Source organism: Sminthopsis crassicaudata, chromosome X (assembly GCF_048593235.1).
Source record: "Sminthopsis crassicaudata isolate SCR6 chromosome X, ASM4859323v1, whole genome shotgun sequence".
NCBI classification, from domain to species: Eukaryota; Metazoa; Chordata; class Mammalia; order Dasyuromorphia; family Dasyuridae; genus Sminthopsis; species Sminthopsis crassicaudata.
Window position 1 is genome coordinate 4,173,164 of NC_133623.1, and position 20,148 is coordinate 4,193,311.

Here is a 20,148-nt window from a genome sequence, read left to right on the forward strand (position 1 = left end):
ACTTGGAAGTCCTCAAATCCACCCCCTCATCTAGAGATGCCGGGGAAACTGAGGCTCATAGAGAGCAAGGACTCAGTCACTGGGTCTCAAAAGCAGAGAGTATCTGAGGCCGGATTTGCTCTTGGGTCTTGAGACATCCCAGATCAGGTGCTGAATTGTGCTGTGCTGAATCTTCAGGCTGATCCCCAGCCTCTTTCTGGAGCCTTAGCTAAAGCCACAGGGGCCCTATCTGAGCTCGTGCTTTCTGCTGCCAAATGTGTCCCGCCCCCTCTCCTCCCCCCTCCCTTTTTGGCCATCCGCATCCCAGGGCCTCGCCTTCTTCTCCCCAGCCCCAATCCAGGGCTCCCCTTCAAGGGCATGAAGACGCTGAAAGAACTGGCTGGCCAGAGCTGACACGGGTAAAATCGTTTATTGATAATGAGCACAGGAGCTTGTCAAAAGGCTAGCTAAGCTGGGGCCCATCTCCATCCCGCTACCCACAGTGGGCACGGCTGCCCCTCTGCCCCCTGGGATGCCCAGGACTTTAGCTGGGGGGCAGGTCGGTGGACAAGTCAAGGTCATCTTGGTCCAGCCAGAGCTCGGGTAGCTCACCAGCTTGGTCCAAGCCCAGCTCCATCACCAGGGACATGAGCAACTCCTCGTCTATGGGGTCAAAATCGAAGAGGTTGTTGAAGGCCTCAATAGAGGCCGTCTCTGACTCCACGGGCTCGTCGCCCTCCATCGGCCACGAGGGCAAGGCCATTTCCTCGTCTTGGGGCTCGGTGCTAGGCACCCCCTGGTACTGACTGTTAAGCTTCTGCAGCTGCATGCTGGCCACCAAGGGGCCCTGTGTGCGCAGGCTGAAGGGGGTTACCGCAGGGGAAGGGGACTCTGCGGGTGGCAGTGGGATCCCTGAAGGGGCCACACGGGTTCCTTCAGGACTTTTGTTCCCATTCATTTCTGTTGGAGAAGTGGAGGTGTCTAGCCGTGTAACTTTTATACTCAGTTTGAACTGTCCACCCTTTTATACTCAGTTTTGGACAGACCAGAGAGAGCTCATCTCTTGGAACCAGAACCCTAGGAGACAGAGAAAAAAAGTCGAGGACACACCTAGTCTATCCTCCCTTCGCTCACATCCTAGCAGGCTCGGGGCTCCATGTCTACACTGAGCCCCATGGTGGCCCTTTTCCGGGGAGAGAACTTCCACTCGGGTCCCACTTTCATCACTTTGGCCACAACGGGAGCAGGCACGGCCCAAGTGACCACCGCCGCTTCATCCGCTCGCCCCATGCGGACTCCCAGAGCTAGCTGTGCTCCCCACTGGGGGACTCACGGTCCACCCCCACCCCACATCTCGCCATCAGCCGCTTCCGCCTGTCTAGGACCGGTCACTAAACACTCGAAGTCTTCCCAGGACGTTCACCGTAGCGATCGTCTTCACCAGATGGTGACCCGAGGAAGAGGCCTTCCTGTTTCAGGGGGAGTAAACGGGCCTCGACATACCTGTTTCATGGAGCCATGTAGCCCAGTGCCCTCATCAGCATGTGGCGGGCCACGGGAGGGGCAGTCTGGCAGTGGTCTCCTGCAAAGAAAAACTAGTCCCATGAAAGGAATTTTCAAAGTGTGACATTCCGATTCTTCCTCAAGCACCTACTGTGTGTCGGGCACTCTGCAAGAGCCATAGAAAGCGGCCGCCCTATGGGGGCAAAGCAATGCACGGCCAGAGAAATACAAAGTCTGGGTCCAGAGGACTTTCTGCAGGACAGGGACGGGGCAGGCACCGAGAAGGCCAAGGAGGAGTTTCCCAGGGTCCCAGCTCGGACCAAGCTTTGAAGGGAAGTCGAGATTCGGCGGATCAAAGTGAGGGAAGTAGGCATTTCAGGCACGGGGGAGGCTCTGCAAAGGTGTGGAGGCAAGGAGACGGAACGTCCCATGTGGGGAACGGCAAACAGGGCAGCGGTGCTGAAGTGGAGAGGGACAGAATAAGAGAATGAGAAAGAATCAGCAAAGGAAGGCTGGGCAGAGGCTGGCAAGTCAACAAGCAATGATTAGCAGGCAGTGTGCTGAGGCCCCAGGTTACAAAGCAAGGCAAAAGCTGGAAAGAATGCAGAAGAAGGAAGGTGCTAGCATTAGGGAGCTCAGGGAAGCCTTCCAGGAGGAGGTGTTTTAGCTCAGGCTTGAAGGAGGCCAGGGAGGTCAGTAGTTGGAGCAGAAAGGGAGAGCATGCCAGGCCTGGGGGCCCAGCCAGGAAGAAGGCCCAGGGCCAAGAGATGGAGGGGCTTGGAGGTGGACCAGCCAGGAAGCTGGGCTCACTGGTGTGGAGTGAGAGGCAATGGTGACCAAATTAGACAACAGATAGGCTGGAGGGTGAGAGTGAGGAATCCATTTGAGTCCATGGTTATGAGGCTGAGGGGTTGACAAGATGGTGTTGCCCTCAACAGTGACAGGGAAGGGGGAGAAGCTAAGGGGCTGGCAGGATGGCGTTGCCCTCAACAGTGATTGACAGCAAAGGGGGGAGACTGAGGGCCTAGCAGGATGGCGTTGCCCTCAACAGTGATAGGGAAGCGGGGGGTTATAGGGAAAGAAAAGGGTCATGTTGGTTAAGATGTCCACTGGACATCCAGTTTGGTGTGTCCAATTGGCAGTGGCAGATGCAAGACTGCAGGTCACCAGAGAGACTGGGACTGGAGAAGTCAATTTAAGAAGGTTATTAAATCCATGGGAGCTAAGGGGATCCCCAAGTGAAGCAGGACCCAGGACAGAGCCCTGAGGGTACCCAAGACCAGTGGGTATGACCTGAGGAGGAGCCAACGAAAGAGATGGTGTGGTCCGAGAGGGAGGAGCAGGCAGGGGTGGAGGGGTCCCCAAAAATCTAGAGAGAAAAGGCTCTCTGGGACAGGAGGGTGATTGACAGTGTCCAAAGATGCAGAAATGTCAAGGAGGACTAAGAAAAAGCACATTGGCTTTGGCAGCTGGGAGATGGATCCTTGGTCATTTTGGAGAGAGCAGTTTGGATGGGGTGATGGCGTTGGGAATCAGACCACAGGAAGTCAGGAAGAAATGGAGGTGCCTCGTTATGGACGCCCTTCTCATGCAGGTTAGCCATAAACGGGAGGAGAGATGGATCAAGTGAGGGTCCAGCTGGGAAGCAGTGTAGACAGGGATGGAGGCCATCTCGTCACATGAGATGGGGCTGAAGGAGAAGACGCCTTAACAAGGGGAGATGCGCAAGAGGGGAGAAGAGGATGAACGGCTCCACTTGTCCGGTAAAATAGGAGAAGGTTCTCAGCTGAAGAGGTGGGAGAAGCTGTGGGAGATCTGAAGGAAGAAACCCTTCCAGAAGGCCACTGTGGAGAACGGGAGAGAGTCAGTAAGGGAGCTGTTGGAAGATTGCCTTGCCCCAGTGAGGGCCCAGCTGGGGTCCTGACCCTCCCAGCAGCCTCCCTGCCCCAATGGATGAAAAGGCCCTTACTGAGGGCCCTATTATTTGCCCAGCCCAGTTCTCCCTCCCCTCCCCAGCTCTGGTGGTGACAGGGCCTGCCAACTGCCCTGCAGCTGCCAAAGCACCTCCCCACCCCGACTCCTGCCCCGGCCTCCTCTGCAGCCGCGAGACAAAGTTCTCACTGCCAAGGCCTTGCAGTATCAGAAATAGATATGGTTTTATCAATGGCTAAAGATGCATGGCCACTGTCTGCTCCTGCCCTCTCCAGCCCCCCCGGCCTTTCCTGGCTGCACAGCAGCTGAGCCCTCCTACACGGTCTGCATCCCCACAGGACGAGAGGGCACAGAACAGGGCCGGGCCCCCCAACCTGACAGAGCGCCCGACATAGAGGCAATTCTTCCTTGATGCTCTTTCTCTTCAGTCAGTCCTTGGGGAGCTGATGCCTAACTTGGAGGGAGTAGAGAGCAGAGGAATGGGGGAAGGTAATCCAAGCTTTCCACTGGCCAACCACAACAGATCCTCCCCTACCCCCCACAACTGCTAGCTGAATTGTCCCCACAAGCCATCCTGTCTGTGGACATTTGCCCAGGCCAGCCCTCATGTCTGGGACACACTGCTTCCTCGCCTCCACCTTTCCATCTTGGAAGAGTTTTAAAATTTCCTCAAAGTTCAGGTGCCCCCTCTTCCTTGAAGCCCTCCTAGATTTCTCCAGGTGGCAGAGCTCACTCCCTCCTCCAGTTCCCTGGCATTTTATTTATCCACACAGTTGTTCTAGACCCTGCAGTTCCCCCCACCTCCCTCCCTTGGAGTCTGAAGATCTAGCTAGGTTCAAATCTTACCTCTGGGCTTTCCCAGCTTTGGGACTAAGTGGGTTCTTCAGAGCCTCATTTTCCTCCTCTGTAAAAACAGACAACTCCTAGGGCTGCTAGGAGGCTCCACTGAGGTTGCAAATGGGAAACTATGCTAAGTGGCGAGACACACATGCTTTGAGAGAAAAGCTCTGGTCATGAGGTAATGAGACCAAAGGAGGTCCTTAAAAAAGCCCATTGTCTTAAGGGCCCAGATACAAAGGCTTGGACTAGACTTCTATCTTTTTCCTGACTTCTTTCCTGTCCCCCCACCCAGAAGGAGCCAAGAAATCAGATATGAAGACAAGCCTGAGGTCAGGAAGACTCTGCCAGTGGATCACAAGTTCTAGCTGGTCTTACTCCACTGTAGAGACTGAGGATTGAGGACCGAGCTGTACCAAGTGCAGAGAGAGACTCCGCACAGGGCTGACCACAAGGGGATGTATTTTAGGGCCTGGGCAGCCCATTGGCCAAAAAGCAATCCCTATGAGGGGCTGGAGGGTGGGGCTCTGGGGAGAGCTGCCTAGATGACAATGGCTCGGGCCCTGCTCTGACATTCAGCATCAGAACCCTAGAGCCAAAAAGGCCCTTTGAGGTCATCTGGTCCACCTCCCTCATTTGACAAAGCGGGAAATGGAGGTGAAAGGGTCACCCACCGCCCATGGAGGCTCTGAGGTGGGGTTGGAACATAGATTAAATCCATCCTGGTGTTTTAGCTTCAAACAGCTCCCAGGGGCTGTCACACCCTGTTCAAATCAGACCTGGAGGTCTTCAGGGAGGAGCTGTGCCCCAAGGCAACCTTGAAGGCTTGGGGTCAAAGTTGGGCCTTGGGGTTTGGGATCACTTGTTTCCCAGAAGCAAAAGTCTTATACAGATACTCCCCCTTTGCCCTGATCCTCTGTTACCCAGGTCATAGCTCCAACCCAGCTCTGCTTCTAGCTCCCCTAGGCAGAATCTGGGATTTGCAACGAAGGCCTGTTGGTCTGGTGAGATCATGGTCTTCCCTTCCTCCCTCAAGCCCCCGCCTCCTCCCCCTTATTCCCAGTGGCTCCAAAATAATCCTCCTTAGATTTTAAGGATCAAGGAAGAGCCAGCCCCCTCCACCTCACAAATCTCCTTCAAGTCATCCATCCCCCTGCCTCTCCAAGGAAAGGGCCTCTGCTTACCCAGGGGTGTGCGCTCATCAAATATCCACAAAGTCCACCATGCGAAGGGGGCGCCACGGATGGCACTCCGAGCAATGAGCAGCTTGGGAGGACCCTGACGAATTGACGCAGAGTGAAGAGAGCAGCGCCAGAGGAACCTGAGGGCGGGGGAAAGGGAAGCCACGTGGCCAGACTCCCAAACTCGACCAAGAATGTGCCCAGCGAAGATGAAGAAGTGGGAGTCCCTGACCTAGTTCTTCATCTCTGACTTCTTTGTTACAAGAGACTGTTGGGAACAGATACAATGTCCCGGGATATCAACAAAAGAACAACAAGAAAACCTAAAAACAAGGCCACTGCCACGCCCCCAGGAGGCCTTGGGGGAGGATTGTGAGTTCAAGAAATAACACCACTTAACCCTAAGGAACCTTTCACATTGCCAGAGCACTTGAAGGTTTGCAAAGTCTTTTACAGACTCCAACTAGCTCTCTAAGCATTTTGTAGGTGAGGAAACTGAGGCCCAAGGTGACCAAGTGACTTCTTGTACAAGGGGGAAGGGATTGGACTAGCTGGCCTCCAAATCTCTGCTCCCAGCACAATTTGCTGAATGAAGCAGCCCTGGGCATCCGTCCCCACTTAGGGCAATGGGTGTATTTTGCTGTGCCAGAGGAGGGCTTGGCTGCTGCAGGAAGGACGCTAGTTGGCCCCTTCTGCAAGCTCACCTCTTTCCCTGCCTCTGAGCCAGACACAAGAACAGCCTGCCTTTTCAGCCTTGAATTAGAAGCCCTGCCCGGGCCTTGTTTGGGGCACAGGCCGACAGCAGTGACAAGCTGCTCAAATAAGGGAACCTGACCCCCTTGCCATGTGGTGAGTGGAATAAAAGGAGATGATGTCATGGCCCTGACGGCTGAAGGCGGGGGGGATCGACCTCCAAGGCCACCTGGTCCCAGCAGCCCTCTCCGAGTTTACAGTGTCTCCAACTCCGATGAGTAAAGGAAATCCCACCTTTGTGCAAACTCGAACCAGCACCCGCAAAGCCAGCCAGCCTCTCAGAGGCCCGGGTGCTCCGACAACCATGGGCAGCATAACAGGTCAGCAATCAGCTGAGGAATCCCTGTGCACGTGTACCAAGCCCTAAGCTAGCTGGGGGGAATCCGAGGAGGCCAGGCTCCCAGGCCCACCTCTGCCACCTATGTTTCTGTGCCTGCCGGCCACTCTAGAAGATCCCGAACAGTTGCTAGTCTAAATCTGGACATGTCGTTTCTTCTTCTGGAGTTCCCTACCCCAGTGCAATCACAGAGGGCCTCATCTGTTCCCGAGGCCCAAAGAGGTCATCCAACTCAGGGGATATTCCTCCAAGATCTCTATTTAAAGACCCCGTGGGCCAGCATTCTGCCTAGCCTTCCCTTCTTCCTCTAATGCACAAAGGGCCAAGTTCCAATCACTCCCCACCTCAGGGTATCTATCACAGGAGCAATCCCAGCTCTGGAGCTAAAGGGACAGGAAACGACTAGCCTGAGGTGACACGGCTACTGAGTCCAGAGCTGCGATTGGCATGCTAGGCTTCTGGCTCCTCCACTTGCCAGTGAGACCCACTCCTCAGTTATCCCATCGGAATAAACCTAGGAGACCACGCAAGTGGAAGCAGTAATTGGGGAAAGGGGTGCCACGTTAGCCATCGGTAGGTGGTGGGCCACCTTAGTAACACTAGCTTGAGATCAAGGCCCCCCACTATCCTGCTTGTCTTTTTCCACATTCAGGGGTTACTTCCTCACTTTACCCCATCACTAATGTCTGTTTGCTCCCCCTCATAGCTCCATACCACTGGCACAGGTGACCTGCCCTCTACTTGGAGAATCTGTGAGAAGGCTCACAAATTACAATTTGACTTCATCCCCTGGCTTAAGCCACAGTGACCCCTCCTCCTCGAGGTAGCGGGAAAGAAAGGCAATGGCTGATATTTTGTTGCCTCTGAGCTCTTCGAAGCACTTTGAAAACTAATTAATCCTGGAGGGTAGATGTCTTTATTATCTCCATTTCACCGAGAAGTCACACAGCTGGGTTGGTCCCTTCTCCCTGCCAGCTTTCCTTCCTCCCGCTCTGCCTGTCAGATTTCTCCCCAGAGTGCAAGATTGTATCAAAGCAAAAAAAAAAAGGCACCTAATAATATCATTTGGCTTTCTGAATCTCAGCTCAAGGTGTTAACACACCAAGCTCATGGCCAGGGATGGAGTGCACCTAATATACCCAAGTACACAAGAGCTGGCCAGGGATGGAGTGCACCTAATATACCCAAGTACCCAAGAGCTGGCCAGGGATGGAGTACACCTAATATACCCAAGTACCCAAGAGCTGGCCAGGGATGGAATACACCTAATATACCCAAGTACACAAGAGCTGGCCAGGGATAGAGTACACCTAATATACCCAAGTACACAAGAGCTGGCCAGGGATGGAGTACACCTAATATACCCAAGTACACAAGAGCTAGCGCATCCCTTGCACAGCCATAGTCACAAACATGTTGTCTCCCCAATCAGATCATGAAGTCCTTGAAGGCAAGGACCATGTTTTTGCCTTGCTTAGTAACCCCAAGCACTTCACCTGGGGCCCGTCGCGTAGCAGCCCCTTAACAATGTCTGTCGGCTTTCTGGAGGGTTGCAAATCAAAGCAAAAGGGTTTTCAACTAAAAAAGAAAGGAAAGAGAGAACTCAGTTTCTGTACCTCCACCATCCTAGACAGACAGTCACTACACTGTAGGAAGGAAAACAGCAGGAGAAATACACCCAGAGAGTCACAAAAAGGAGACAGCAACAAGCCCCAGAGCCTTTGAGGTCTACACAGAAGTTCACAAAGAGTGGGTCGGAGGCAAAGAGATATTGAGATCCTCACACGTGAAAAGCGATTTGACCTCGGATATCACTCCCAGCTGGTTAGAATGGGCCCGGGGACTTGGGGTGACTCAAGAATGGCTCCCGAATTAGTGTGAATAATGACAACGGGGAAAGAAGAGGCAAGGGGAGAGTCCTGCTCTGTGGAGGAAGCCAAGGACCACAGGAACTGAAAGGAAAGGTTGGGGCAGCTGAGAGAGAAGTGCCCCCACATCCAGGCCACGAGGCCCAAGAAGAAATCCACAAAGAGCCGAGGAAACGGAGAAGGAGCTTGGGAAGGAGACGTGATGTGAAATCCTAGCTCAGAGCCCATCTGCTCCAAGGCCACCCTTCTGGATGGGGGAAGGTGAGGCCCACGGAGAGAAGCGGGCAGTCCATGACAGAGGGGAGGCTTTGACTCCAAGTGAAACCCATTGGGCTCTTCCAACTAATCTGGCTCTCTTCTCCCTTCCTCCCTCATTTTCCCAGCTTCTCTTTTTTTTTTTTCTAGAAACTGTTTTAACTTGTCAATGATAATTAATCCTTGAAAAGGTGTAGAAACCAACAGAGGGCAATTCTCTTGTAGACTCTGAGGTGGGAATGATGGAGCAGCTTGGGAGAAGGACCCCTTATGTCTTTGAACTTGCACTGAAGAAGAGGTCAGGGTGGATATAGACAGACACAGGACGAGTTCAAAGGGCAGATGTCAAAGAGTTCGGAGGATGAGGAGGCCAGATCTCTCAGCCTCCAGTTCAACAGGGGAAGTCAGCCCAGGAGTAGTAGAAAGCTCAGCAGAATGAAAGCAAATCCAAGGAAGAGGAAAAGAACTTTAAAGAGCCCCGAAGAACATGGAAGGGGGGCAGGCAACAGCAAAGCTTGGAGGGCAAAACCGTGGCCCAGTTCCGGAAGGCTCACGTCAGGTGGGCCAAGACCCTTGAATCGGTTGAGGCCGGTAAGGAAAAGTCAAGTTATAAAAGGAGAAAAAAAATGAGGAAAGGAAGGAGAGGCTTTTTGTGGGGAGGGGGGCATGTGAGGGTGGGGCACGTGGAGGAGGGAGCCCTGGCACCCCAGACCAGGCTCGATGACGATGCCCTTCTTCTGCTTCTGCTTTCTCTGCCAAGGAGAATGTTCTTTGTACTGGAAAGGACAGAACAAGCAGGGCTAACAGGCAGTTGGCATCCCAGATAAGGAAGGAGATAGTAGGAGAGCACTAGGGAAAAGAGGGGCAATGAATCACTCCGAAAATAAACAGAAGGGAGCGGAAAGGGGAACGAGAAGGCAGGGCACCGTGGGGACCCAGTTTGGTCCGGACTCATCATAACATCACCAAGCCCAGGAGTGGAGAGGGGTTTCAGGAGCTGGGCACAGAGGGTCTGAATGCAAGTGGGTGGCGCATTTGGGAAGGCCCAGGCCAGGGGTGCTAGAGCTCAGGAGCACAGGGTCCCGGGCCCGTCCAGAACTCGGATCCATTTGTCACACTTCACTTCCCATGGGCATGTGTGGGCTCTTTCGGAAAGCAATGTTCTGTGTCATGAGCCTCGAGATCATCAGCAGACTCAAAGAACCAGCAAGAATCTTAAGGGAGCCTCTCCCTTCCATTTGTTCCCAAGTTCTGAACGTGCACAAGAGCTCCCCCAGGCCAGTAAGCATTTCGTTCCCTTTGGTCCTGAGCTTCATTCCTTCCCCTCGGCACCATATGTCTGCATTTGGCTGCCATTGCCATGGGCAGCGACGGCCATCAAAATAATAACAGTGATAAATAGTGGTGACTTCCAAGCCTCTTTACAGACTAAGCTCATTAGCTTTTTGGTTTTAATTAGTCTAAATCAGCATTAGAGCTCAAGTACACCTGAGGAAAGCTCAGGTTCTTCAATGGACAAGGTGGGGAAAGGAGGAACCAGGAGCCCAGCTGAGAGAAGGGTCCTTAGGAGGTTAATCCCCCTTGGAAGCAGGGCCTTAGGAGAGCACCCCAGGCCTCTGGGCTCAACCCGGTTCGGTTCGGTTCTACAGCGCTCCGTTAAGGCCCGGACAGCCTGCTGAGGAAATTTTGGCAGCGCACAAATGCCCCGAGGGAGAGTTCAAAAGAAGCTGCTTCAAGAGATTGGGGGGGGGGGGCAGATCTGATAAGATGGAGACACTCTCCCAGAGACCCACAGAGAGAATATTGGCACAAGCAAGTGAGAGAGCCCGCAGTTGGGCCTTAGAGGGGCAAGAGAGGGCAGGGATGGGCCTTATTTGGGCCACACCTGGAGGATCAGTTTCTGGGAGCCACGGAGCCATTACCAAAGTGGGCCTGAGCTTCTGCCCGAAGACGATTAAAGGAAGTGGGGGGGGGATCTGTCAACAGATTGCTCTGGCCAGAGTTTTCCAGTGTCTGCAAGGCTGTTTGTGGAAGGGGGGAAATCAGCCTTGCTCTAATTGGGCCCCCCAGAAGCAGGCCAAGGAGTGATAGGGCCAAGAGAAATGAAGCAGAACAGGCTGGGGGGGGCAGTGTGTGGAGCCAACCTTCCCAACAACGGAGCTGCCCCCAAGTTCGAGGGGCCTGTTCAATCAAAGGGTGGACAGTGTCACTGTGCTAACAGCTGCTCGGAACAGGGGCCCGGATGGGCCTTAGGGCTGCTGAGCTTCCGTGACTCCCTGTGGCCTTTGCCCAGGATCTGCTGCCCCCAAATCTCCCACAGTCTGATGCAGTCTGGGGGGAGAGGGGCGTCTGTTAAGATGGGGAGGGCAGGCCCCTGATTATTGATGAGGGGTCCTTGCAGGGTTCAAGGCCCACTTTAGGGCTGCTCACACCCAGAATGCATCTGGCCCTCCACGAAGCCTTCCTTTCCAAGATATTTCCAAAATAAGTGGCTACGATAGCTGCCCCCCCAAGCCCCTGGGGCTTTTGGCCATGGCCTTGGATGGCCACCATTGAGTACAAGCAGGTGAGAGAAGTAAGCAGAGGAGGAGCGGGAGGGTTGCCCTGGGCAGGAATTCTCCATCCCAGCCAGGAGGGATGGGAGGGAAGGCAAGGGTGTCCCAAGCTCCCAAGCCCCGTTTAAACTGTGGAAGCCTGCGGCAAGGAAGCTGCGGAGTCCGCGAGGCTCGGGGCCCCCAGCGGCGAAATGGAATCCTGACGGGGCCGCAAAGCCCTGGATTCGAGTCCGGAAGCCCTGGACTCCATGGGGCTCTGCTGGCAAAAGGGCCGTAGAGCCCGGGGCCGCTCTGGCGGCTCTCGAGGCGACTCCCTCGGCCTTCGCCTTCTGGGTCGGTGGAAAGCCCTCTCTTGAAGGGATTCCCCGACTCGGCGGAGCTCCCCGGCCCGGAATCCATCCCACGCCACCCCACCGGGAAGCGGTCGGAGTCGGAAGGTCCTTACCTCGCGCGGCGGTCCCACAAAGGTGGCTCTTAGAAAGCCACAAGGCTCTCCTCGCGGCGATCTAGTTTCTGGTGCTGGGGAGCTCACTACCTGAAGAGGCGGTCTCCACTGGAGGGCAGCTGGGACCCTTTAGGAACGTCTTTCTCTGGCTGAGCCCGAGTCCCCACCCTCCTCCTCCTCCTTCCCTCCCCACCCCTCTCCTTGCCTCGCCCCCGCCTCCGCCCCCTCCCCGGGCCCCGACCCCTGGTGTCAGAGGCCGGCTTCTGCTCCGGTGAGCCTCGGTTGGCCAGAGCCCCGCGAGCCCCGCTGAAGGTGGGCCTCCCTCCCGCTGAAGGAGAGGGGCAGCAGTCGCTCAGGTCACCCCAGGTTTCCCCATTGCTCACGAGCCCCCTTATGACGGAAACGCCGACCACCCAACCACCCCTTCTTCCTCCTCTCTTCCCAGCTTTCTCTGCCCTCCCCCCAAGCACAAAGGCGAGCCGAGGGGCCGACGGCGGGGAGGCGCCCGGGCCAAGGGCTCGAACTCCCAGAGCTCTCCTGAACTGGCTGCCAGGGTGGGGGTGGGAGCGGGGGCCGGGAGAAACCGTGGGCTCTCTCCGGGAGCGAAAAGGAAGCGCCGGGGCCAGATTCCCTCAAAGTCAAGAGATCAAATTATAAAGACAATGAAGTGACCGAGAGCGCTCCGGAGGAGGCGAATTCCCACCGGGGCTTTGGGTTGGGTCCCCTTGAGCGCGCGCCGGGGAAGCGCCCGCTGCGTGCAGAGGCTCGCGCTCCGCGGGTACCGCGCGCGAGCCGGCCGGGGCCCGCCGGGCTCTAGGATGTCGAGAGCAGGTGGAAAGGCCCTGGGACTGACGGGGCGGGGGGAGGGGGGCAGGAGAGGCCGCCGGGGGTTCGCTGAGCCCCACCGAGCGCTACCACCGGTGGGACACGAATCGGACCCCGAGTCCGACCTTCGACCTCTGGGTCTGCGGTTCCGGGAAACTGAGTCTGGGAATAACGAACGCAACGTCGCGCACGTGAAGTCTAAGCAAATGAATCCTGGCCGAGCTCGGGAATCAGCTCCTGCAAGGGGGGGCGCTCGGCTTCCAGCAGGAGCTTGGGGTGCGAACAAATAGAGTAGAGGACCCTGAAAGGCCTCGGAGGGAGGAGCTGGAGGCCCTCGGCGCGAGGCACACGCCCTCCCCGGACCTCGGAGAACCGCGGAGGCTTTGGAAGCCGTGCTTGCCTGGGCTGCAGCGCAGGCCCCGGGCTGCCCCTTACCTCGGAAGGGTGGCTTCGGGGTGAGGCGGGCCTCGGGCCGGCTGCCGTTCCTTCTCTCCCCCTCCCCCTCCCCCACCGCAGCCCTCCTCTAGGCCTGAGAGCCCCAGGAATAGCCCCAGCGCCTGCTGCGGCCCGGGCGTCTGCTTCCCAGGCAGAAAATAGTGCCGTTGGGAAGCCGGGAAAACCTGGGAGGGAAGTCCTCTCGCCTGCACCGCAGTTTTACGGAAGGGGAAACTGAGACCAGCAGAGGCAGAGAGGCACAGGCAGGGTCACGCAGCTGCGAAGTTCCTTGGGGGAAGCTCCGTTCCAGTCCTGCGTGACCCGGAGCGTGCTCTCCCCTCTACGGGACGCGATTCCTCTCTCAGTCAAAACCCGGGACGTCAGGGCTGAACTTCGGCGATTTCTGCCTCGAGGAGCGGGGAGGGGGGGAGGGGGCGAGGGGGGGGCGGCGGGCGGCGGCCTTACAGTGAACCGCAAGCGCTCGGAGCGGGCCTGCTCCCCCCCCCAGCCCCGGGCAGCAGCCAGTTTGCGCTAGGCAACGTCTGCCTTCGCCCGACTGCGGAGCTCCCCTGGGGGCCCCGTCCAAGCTCAGGGCCCCCGGACCCCCCGCTGCCGGATCCCGAGGACACGGGCTGAGGCGGGATGTCCGGGCTCCCACCCACCGGCGGCCTCTGCCCAGCTGAGTGACCTTAGCGAGGTCTCCTGCCCAGTCGAGGCTGTCGCGTTCCCCCTCGGAAAAAAAAGGAGGCGGGGGCCGAGAGGCCGGGAAGAGGTTTCCTAGGTAGAAGCGGCGGAGCGCCTGGCTTCGCTCGGAGGGATCTAGTCCGGGCTCGCGGAGCCCCGGCTCTGACCGTCCCGTGCCCCGAACCCCGGGCCCGCGCCGCGGCGGCCACTCCCCCCCCAGGCCTCCGAGCCCCGCGGCCGAGGCATCGCTCGGTCGGCCTCCCCGGCTCTCGAGCTGTCTGTCTCGGGCTTTCCGTCTGTCCTGTTGCTTTTCAAGTTTGCAAACACGTGCGGCTCGGCTCGGGCCGGCGGCCGGAGGACCGGGGGGAGGGGGAGGGGGGAGCCGCGGGCCGTGCACACCGTTTGCACTTGCTCGGCGTTCCTCCCGCGGAGCGCAGAGACGCCGAGGGAGCGCTCGGGAAGCCGGAGGCGCGGGAGCCAAGCGGGTGCGGCTCACCGGCCGGCCGCCGGACTTGCCGGCTGGCAGGGGGCGAGGGGGGTCCGGCGGCCGGTCCTTCGCCTCCCCTCCCCTCTCCCTCCCCTGCTCTCCCCGCCCCGCCGGCCCCGGCTTACCTCCCCGCAGGCTCCCCGTCCTCAAAGGGAGCGGCTTCGCAGCCTCTCGGACCGTCAAGCGGGCCGCGCTGCCGGGCGCTCGGCGGGGTCGCTCCCTGGCGAGCCGGGCAGCGGGCGACAGCTCTCACCTGGATTTGGAAAGGGGACTCGGGTGAGGGGGGGCGGGGCCGGCCTAGGCGGCCCCCGGGCGGCTGCCCCCGCCTCGCCTCCTGCCCGGGACGGCTGGAGCCAGCCCCCGGGGTCCCGTCTCCAGGGGATCCCGGGCGGCGCCGCACGTGGCCCCGGCTCGCGTCGGGCAGCGGCTCCCCTGCCGAGTGCCAAGTCCCCGGAGGGCACTGCCAGCCCGGGGCCAGCGCGAGCGGCTCACTTACGGGAGATCGGGCAGCTCGCGCACGGGCTGCTCCTGGCCTTCCGTGCGCCTCTCTGCGCCTCTCTGCCTCGCCTCCCACTCCCGCTCCTGCCCGGCTAGCGCTCCTCCTGGCCCCTCCGCCTTGCCCCGCCTCCCCCGCCCGCCCTCCTCCCCGACATCCTTTCCTCCAGCGCTAACCGGTGGCTGAGCCGGGTGGAAGTTCTGTCTCTCCCTCTCTCCCTCCCTCCCTCCCTCTTTCCCCGGCTTTCTTCCTCTCTCCCTTCTTTCCTTTTTCCTTCCTTCCCTCTCTTTCCTTCTTTTCTTCCCTCTTTCTTTTCTCCCCTCTTTCCTTTCCCCTCCCTTCCCTCTTTCTTTCCTTGCTTCCTTCTTTCCTTGCTTCCTCTGCCCCTTCCTTCTCTCTCTTCCTTCCTCCTCCCCCCCAGCCGCAATAATGCTCCCCCTTCCCCTCCTTACCCCCTGCTCAGGAGGCTGTGGCTGTAGCTGCCCAGTCCTGAGCGATGCCCCGTGGAGCGCAGCCTTTTATACCTAGGAGCGACTGGCCCGAGCTTGGGGACGGGGCTCTTTCATCCCGGATTGGGTGAGAGCGGCCCACGGGAGCCCGGGAGGGGCCGGAGCGCCGCCTGCCTGCTCCCACGAGGGCCCCGTTGGCCAGCTGGCCGGCCGCCCTCCCGCTAATCTCGGAGCCGGGGAGAGCCCAGCCTGGCCCCGGGACCACCCCGGCCCTCATACTGCCCTGAGCTAGCGAGCTGGCGTGGCCAGAGGAATAGCAGGGTCTCAGCTGAGAGGGACAGACCTGCGTGATGAGGACACGTTCAGTGTGTGTGTGTGTGTGTGTGTGTGTGTGTGTGTGTGTGTGTGCGCGTGTGTGTGTGTGTGCAGGCGTGTTACCCTGGGCACTGAGTGTGTCGTGTGTGTGTGCATGCGTGATGGGGACACGTTCAGTGTGTGTGTGTGTGTGTGTGTGTGTGTGTGTGTGTGTGTGTGCGCGCGCGCATGTGTGTGTGCAGGCGTGTTACCCTGGGCACTAAGTGTGTCTCGTGTGTGTGTGTTACCCTGGGCACTGAGTGTGTGACACCCCTTGCATACTGTGTGTTGGAGGCGGGCCGGGCCATAGGCCGTGGCTGACAAGTTCTCCACTCTTTGCCCCTGTGGAGACCCCAAATTAGGGAAGTGGGCTGCTTGATCTCCCTCTGAAAGCCAACCTCTAACCAGCTGGGATCTGAACTCAGGTCTTCCTCGCCTCCTAACTCTAGCCAACAGGTCACGTGGCCTTTTGATTCAAAGGGCATCGCTCAGACCTGGGCCAAGGCCAGAATGTCAGCAGGGAAACCCAGCAAAAAAGCGAGCTCTGCCCTCGAGGGCTGTGCGGCCTTTGGGCTCCCATTAAACAAGTTACACGTCGGGTTAGAGATCCCGCCCCGCAAGGACTGGAGCCTCCGGCCCCTTCCAGCTTCTCCCCGTGGTGCTCTAGCTCTCCCAGGGCCAGATCACCTTTGTTAAACAACCCAGAAGGGCGCGAACCCCGAGAAGCTAAATTTAAACCTGAGCAGAAGGCCACGAACCTTCATTTCAAACACAGTGCAAGTCGTGGAACGAGACTCTAAGAGCAGTTTTTGGTTCACCCCAACAGCTCCCCTGAAAGGGCTCCAGGGTCACCCCCTCCGGGAAGGCTTCGCTGACTGCGACTTCCGCTGTGGCTAGCCAGTCCGAGGGGATGCAGGGAGAGCATTCCTAGCCTCCGTGGCCCGAGGTTGCGTGGGAAACGAGGGAGGGAGCCGAGGCGCAAAGCAGCCCAGGCCCTGGCCCAGAGAGAGCTGGGAGCTGGGGAGGCGGCAGGTGGTTTGTGGCCAGAGCGCTGGACTTGGAGGCAGCCCTGCCACCCTGCCTTACCTGCCGTGTGACTGTGGGCCCCTCCCCGCACGCTGAGCCCGGAAGGGACCCGTGGACTGGTGCTCCAGGCTGAGCAAACTGTGATTCAGGACCAAAGAAATCCCCAACTGGACAGTGAGGATGCTCCCTATGGACAGAGACAGAGAGACAGAGACAGCCAGAGAGACAGCCAGAGAGACAGAAAGAGACAGAGAAACAGATGCTAAGTGCTTGCAAAGCTTCTAGGAAGGTTTATTGTCCTGAGGACCAGAGCTGGACCTGGGATTTCACTGCAACCCGGAGCAGGGATCCCCTTTTCCTGACTCAATTTGCCGGGTGCTCTGCATGTTTCAGGGCTGCCGACAGCCGGGAGGGCGCCGGCCTTGCCCAGAATCACCCAGCCAATGCGGGGCAGGGGCCGAGTGGGGGCCTGGGTCTCCCTGCTCCAAAGTCCGCTCTTTTCCCATCCACCACGCCGCTCCTCTCGGCTCTTACTGTTTGTCCCCAGAGGGAGAAAATAACGATAGGAACCTGAGCTGCCCACATGTCTGGGGGGGCCGCGAGGGAAGAGAAATGCGCCTGCTTCGGCTGGGCCCCAGCCTGGGGGCTCAGGGCAGCACCAGGGGGAGTCCCAGAGCTTCCTGCTCGCCCCGGCACTCGTCCGTGACCCGCAGAATCGGCCTTTGAAAGGGCCAGACTCAATGGAGGAGTTCAAAGGAGCCAATTCTATTGCAATTAGACGCCCTCGTTTTTCTCCAGCCCAATTCCCAGCCCCTGGGTGATCTGGCAGGAGACGCCAGGCTCACAATCCTTCTGGGAGAGCCATCCCAAGTAGAACGGGCTGCTTGGGGAGGGGGGGGAGCTGCTTGTCACCGGAGTGCTGGGAGCAGAGATTAAATGGCCCCTGCTCTGGACCTCTGGGTGTCCGTCGGGGGAAAAGCTTTGGGAATATTTCTACAAAGCCCAGACTGATGGAGAGACACAGACGCAGACGCGGAGAGATTCCCTTTCTGCCTTACAGCTGGAGCCTCCGGGAAGCTGCTGCGTGAGAGGCTCTCGCTGGGAGCCTCGGCTCTGCCTGGGAGCCTCGGCTCTACCTGGGAGCCTCTGCCCTTCCCATCAGCACCGCCCCAAACGAACAGGATCCCCTCAGTTGTTGGAAAGCAGTAGCAGACGGGCTAAGTGGGCTAAGCTTTGGGGGTGTCTTTCCCGTCGGGAGCCTGCAGTAGTGTTGCAAGCCCCTCAAGGCAGGGCAGGCCTGGGAGTAATTTCCACGCTCCTGAATCTGGCCCAATAGCCCCAGGGAAGAGAAATCCGCACCCCCGCCACTCAGTCTGGAAATCCAGATTTCCATAGCTCCTCAGCTGACAGAAGAGACATGTGGGGACAGAACACCTCAGTTCCAAGCCTGGGCCTGTCACCCGTTAGCTGGGCACCTGCAGCCAACTTCCTTCCCCTCTCTGAGCCTCAGCTTTTGCATCTGTAACCTAAGTCTCTAAGGTCATTGCCATTTTTTTTTTTTTTACACTACCTGTGACCTCGTGTTAGACTGGAAAGAGGGAGATAGACTATATATTTTAGAAATAAAGTCTTAATCAGAAATACTGCCTGTGAAAACTTGGTTCCCAGCTTTGTTTCCCTTCATTTGTGAAAAAAAAAATGAATGTAATCAAAATTATCCATTTGCATTTCATGATATTATCTTGTTTCTTGCTTGGTCATAAATTCCTGTCTTCTCCAAAGATGGGGGGGGGGGAGGGGGAACACGCACTTATTAACCAAATCATCCGAGGCTTGGGATTCCAAACCCAAGGCTGCCACTCAACTGCCAGGGTGACCCGGGTCACTTCTCTCGGCTTCAGTTTCCCTCTGAAAAACAAGGGGGCTGTGTGCGATGGTCTCTATGGTTTCTTCCAGCTCGAAATAACTAGGAGGGAACCTCTAAAGGGAAAAATGTGGCCACTGAAAAGCCTTTCCGAGCAGCTAGGAATAACAAGGGGAACCCACCGCGACGGCCCTTTAAGATTTGCAAAGCCTCTTGCTCCCACTAATCCCGGGAGGGAGGGACTCCCTCTGAGTATTTCATTCCCATCTTGCAGATAAAACAACCGAGGCACTGACAGGCCATTCACAGGGCTATTACCCACCTATTACAGGGCTTGACCTCTGAGGATCGATCAATGAACAGTAAGGGGACTAGGGTCCCTGGATATATTGGGGGAGTAAGGCGGAAGAAGAGCGGGGGACAAGGAGAGGGAAAGGGAGAGGAGGAAGGAGGGAGGGAGAGAGGGAGATAGAGGGAGGAGTGACTGCTTCGGGAAGATCCCTTTGACAGCTGAGCAGAGAATGGGCAGAAGTGGGGAGAGCCTGGAGGCGGTGCCCCCTCCCTCCCCCCAGCAGCTACAGCGGTAGTCCGGACCTGAGGGGGTGAGGGCCTGCAGCAGGGGGAGGGGAGCGTCCGAGAGGAGCACGGGTAATGCCAGCAGCCATTGACCTCGGAGGAAGAACAAGGAGATGCCCCTGCCCCAGGGCTCTCCAGTCACTCTTCGACTTTCTCTATATCCCCTGGGTGCTCAGCACTGGGCGCAGCCCACAGTAGGACTTCAACGATGCTTGTCAACTCCTCTCTGAGAAGGCCTTGCCATGCTGCAATTTTTCCTTTGGGGAAATCGGCAAAATTTCCGGGTGAAAGCACCCTTCCGGGCCCAAATCCCTAAAATGGGGATGGAGACGGTGGACTCCAGATTGACTGAAGAGGCTGGGGCTCGGGGAGGGGGGAGGGCTCGGGGTGGGGGTGGGGATCCCGCTTTTCTCCCAAAGCTCTTGGCAGGACACCCAAGGGGAATTCTCCATTCTTCACCTAGATGGGAATGTTGGACTGCAAAGAAGCCCCGAAGTGGTGCTCGCACGTGGCTCGGGGAGTCCCACGCGTGGGACTCGTTGCCAAAGCCCCGACTCCTTTTCCTCTGCCACCAACTGAGGAAAGAGAGGGTGACTTTTTCCTTCTGTCACTACATCTCATCAGCTCTCCCAGACAGCTGCTTAGCTAAGTGCACAAGCTCTATCACTGCAGTGGGAGGGAGTCTCCTTTTAGAAATCTAGACGGGATAGGTAAGTCCCAGATAGCCAGCCTCACGTTCTCGGTTTAGTCTGAGTTAAAAGCATTCCAGGCCCTGCATATATCACCTTTTTTTTGGGGGGGGGGGCTGGCTCTTCCAGTAACTCAATCTCCTGGATCCTTCTACTTCACCCTTCTTTCCTGCTGCCATCCCAGACCAGAGCTATTTCTGGATTTCTTTGCTTACTAGCAGAGTCTCAGGCCCCTCGCTTAGGCTTAGTTCTCAAATGCTCTCCTCCCCATCCCTTGAACCCTAAGGCCCCCCCCGGGGGGATTTTGCCTACCCCCTTCTTCTCCTACCAGATTTCCCTGAATCTCAGTGCCTTCCGCATCTCAAGGACTTAAAAACTAGGAGAGGCTCACACTTCCTGGGAAATGGAGCCCTTGTTCTCTTCCAAACGAGCCCAGGCTTCCTGGGAAATGGAGCCCTTGTCCCATTTTAGCCTCGCCCGTCACAAATAACGTCTTGAATTGACTCGCTTTCCAAGGGGCTGACTTCCTGAGCCAAAGTGGGGGTGTTCCAAATCCACGTATGATTTGGGGAGGCGATGGGCTGGGTTTGAGTAGAGAGCTCAAGGCTCCAGGAAGAG

The 20,148-nt window shown here is 57.6% G+C and overlaps 1 protein-coding gene across 3 annotated transcripts; it reads right to left on the bottom strand.

The window, feature by feature from the left end:
* Nucleotides 1–390: 390 nt before the first annotated feature.
* CITED1 (Cbp/p300 interacting transactivator with Glu/Asp rich carboxy-terminal domain 1) lies at nucleotides 391–15,067 on the bottom strand. 3 transcript variants are annotated; one of them, XM_074277068.1, is made up of 4 exons: nucleotides 15,025–15,067; nucleotides 14,202–14,329; nucleotides 1,483–1,574; nucleotides 391–1,056 (listed from the first exon to the last, which is right to left on the bottom strand). In XM_074277068.1, exon 4 carries the CDS (start codon nucleotides 935–937, stop codon nucleotides 524–526), a length of 414 nt encoding a protein of 137 aa, XP_074133169.1. In that variant the 5' UTR covers nucleotides 938–1,056; nucleotides 1,483–1,574; nucleotides 14,202–14,329; nucleotides 15,025–15,067; the 3' UTR covers nucleotides 391–523. The 3 variants fall into 3 exon arrangements, with proteins under 3 accessions (XP_074133169.1, XP_074133170.1, XP_074133171.1); XM_074277069.1 differs by lacking the exon at nucleotides 15,025–15,067 and adding an exon at nucleotides 14,573–14,656 and having other exon boundaries at nucleotides 1,483–1,561; XM_074277070.1 differs by lacking the exons at nucleotides 14,202–14,329; nucleotides 15,025–15,067 and adding an exon at nucleotides 11,646–11,756 and having other exon boundaries at nucleotides 1,483–1,561.
* Nucleotides 15,068–20,148: the final 5,081 nt, after the last annotated feature.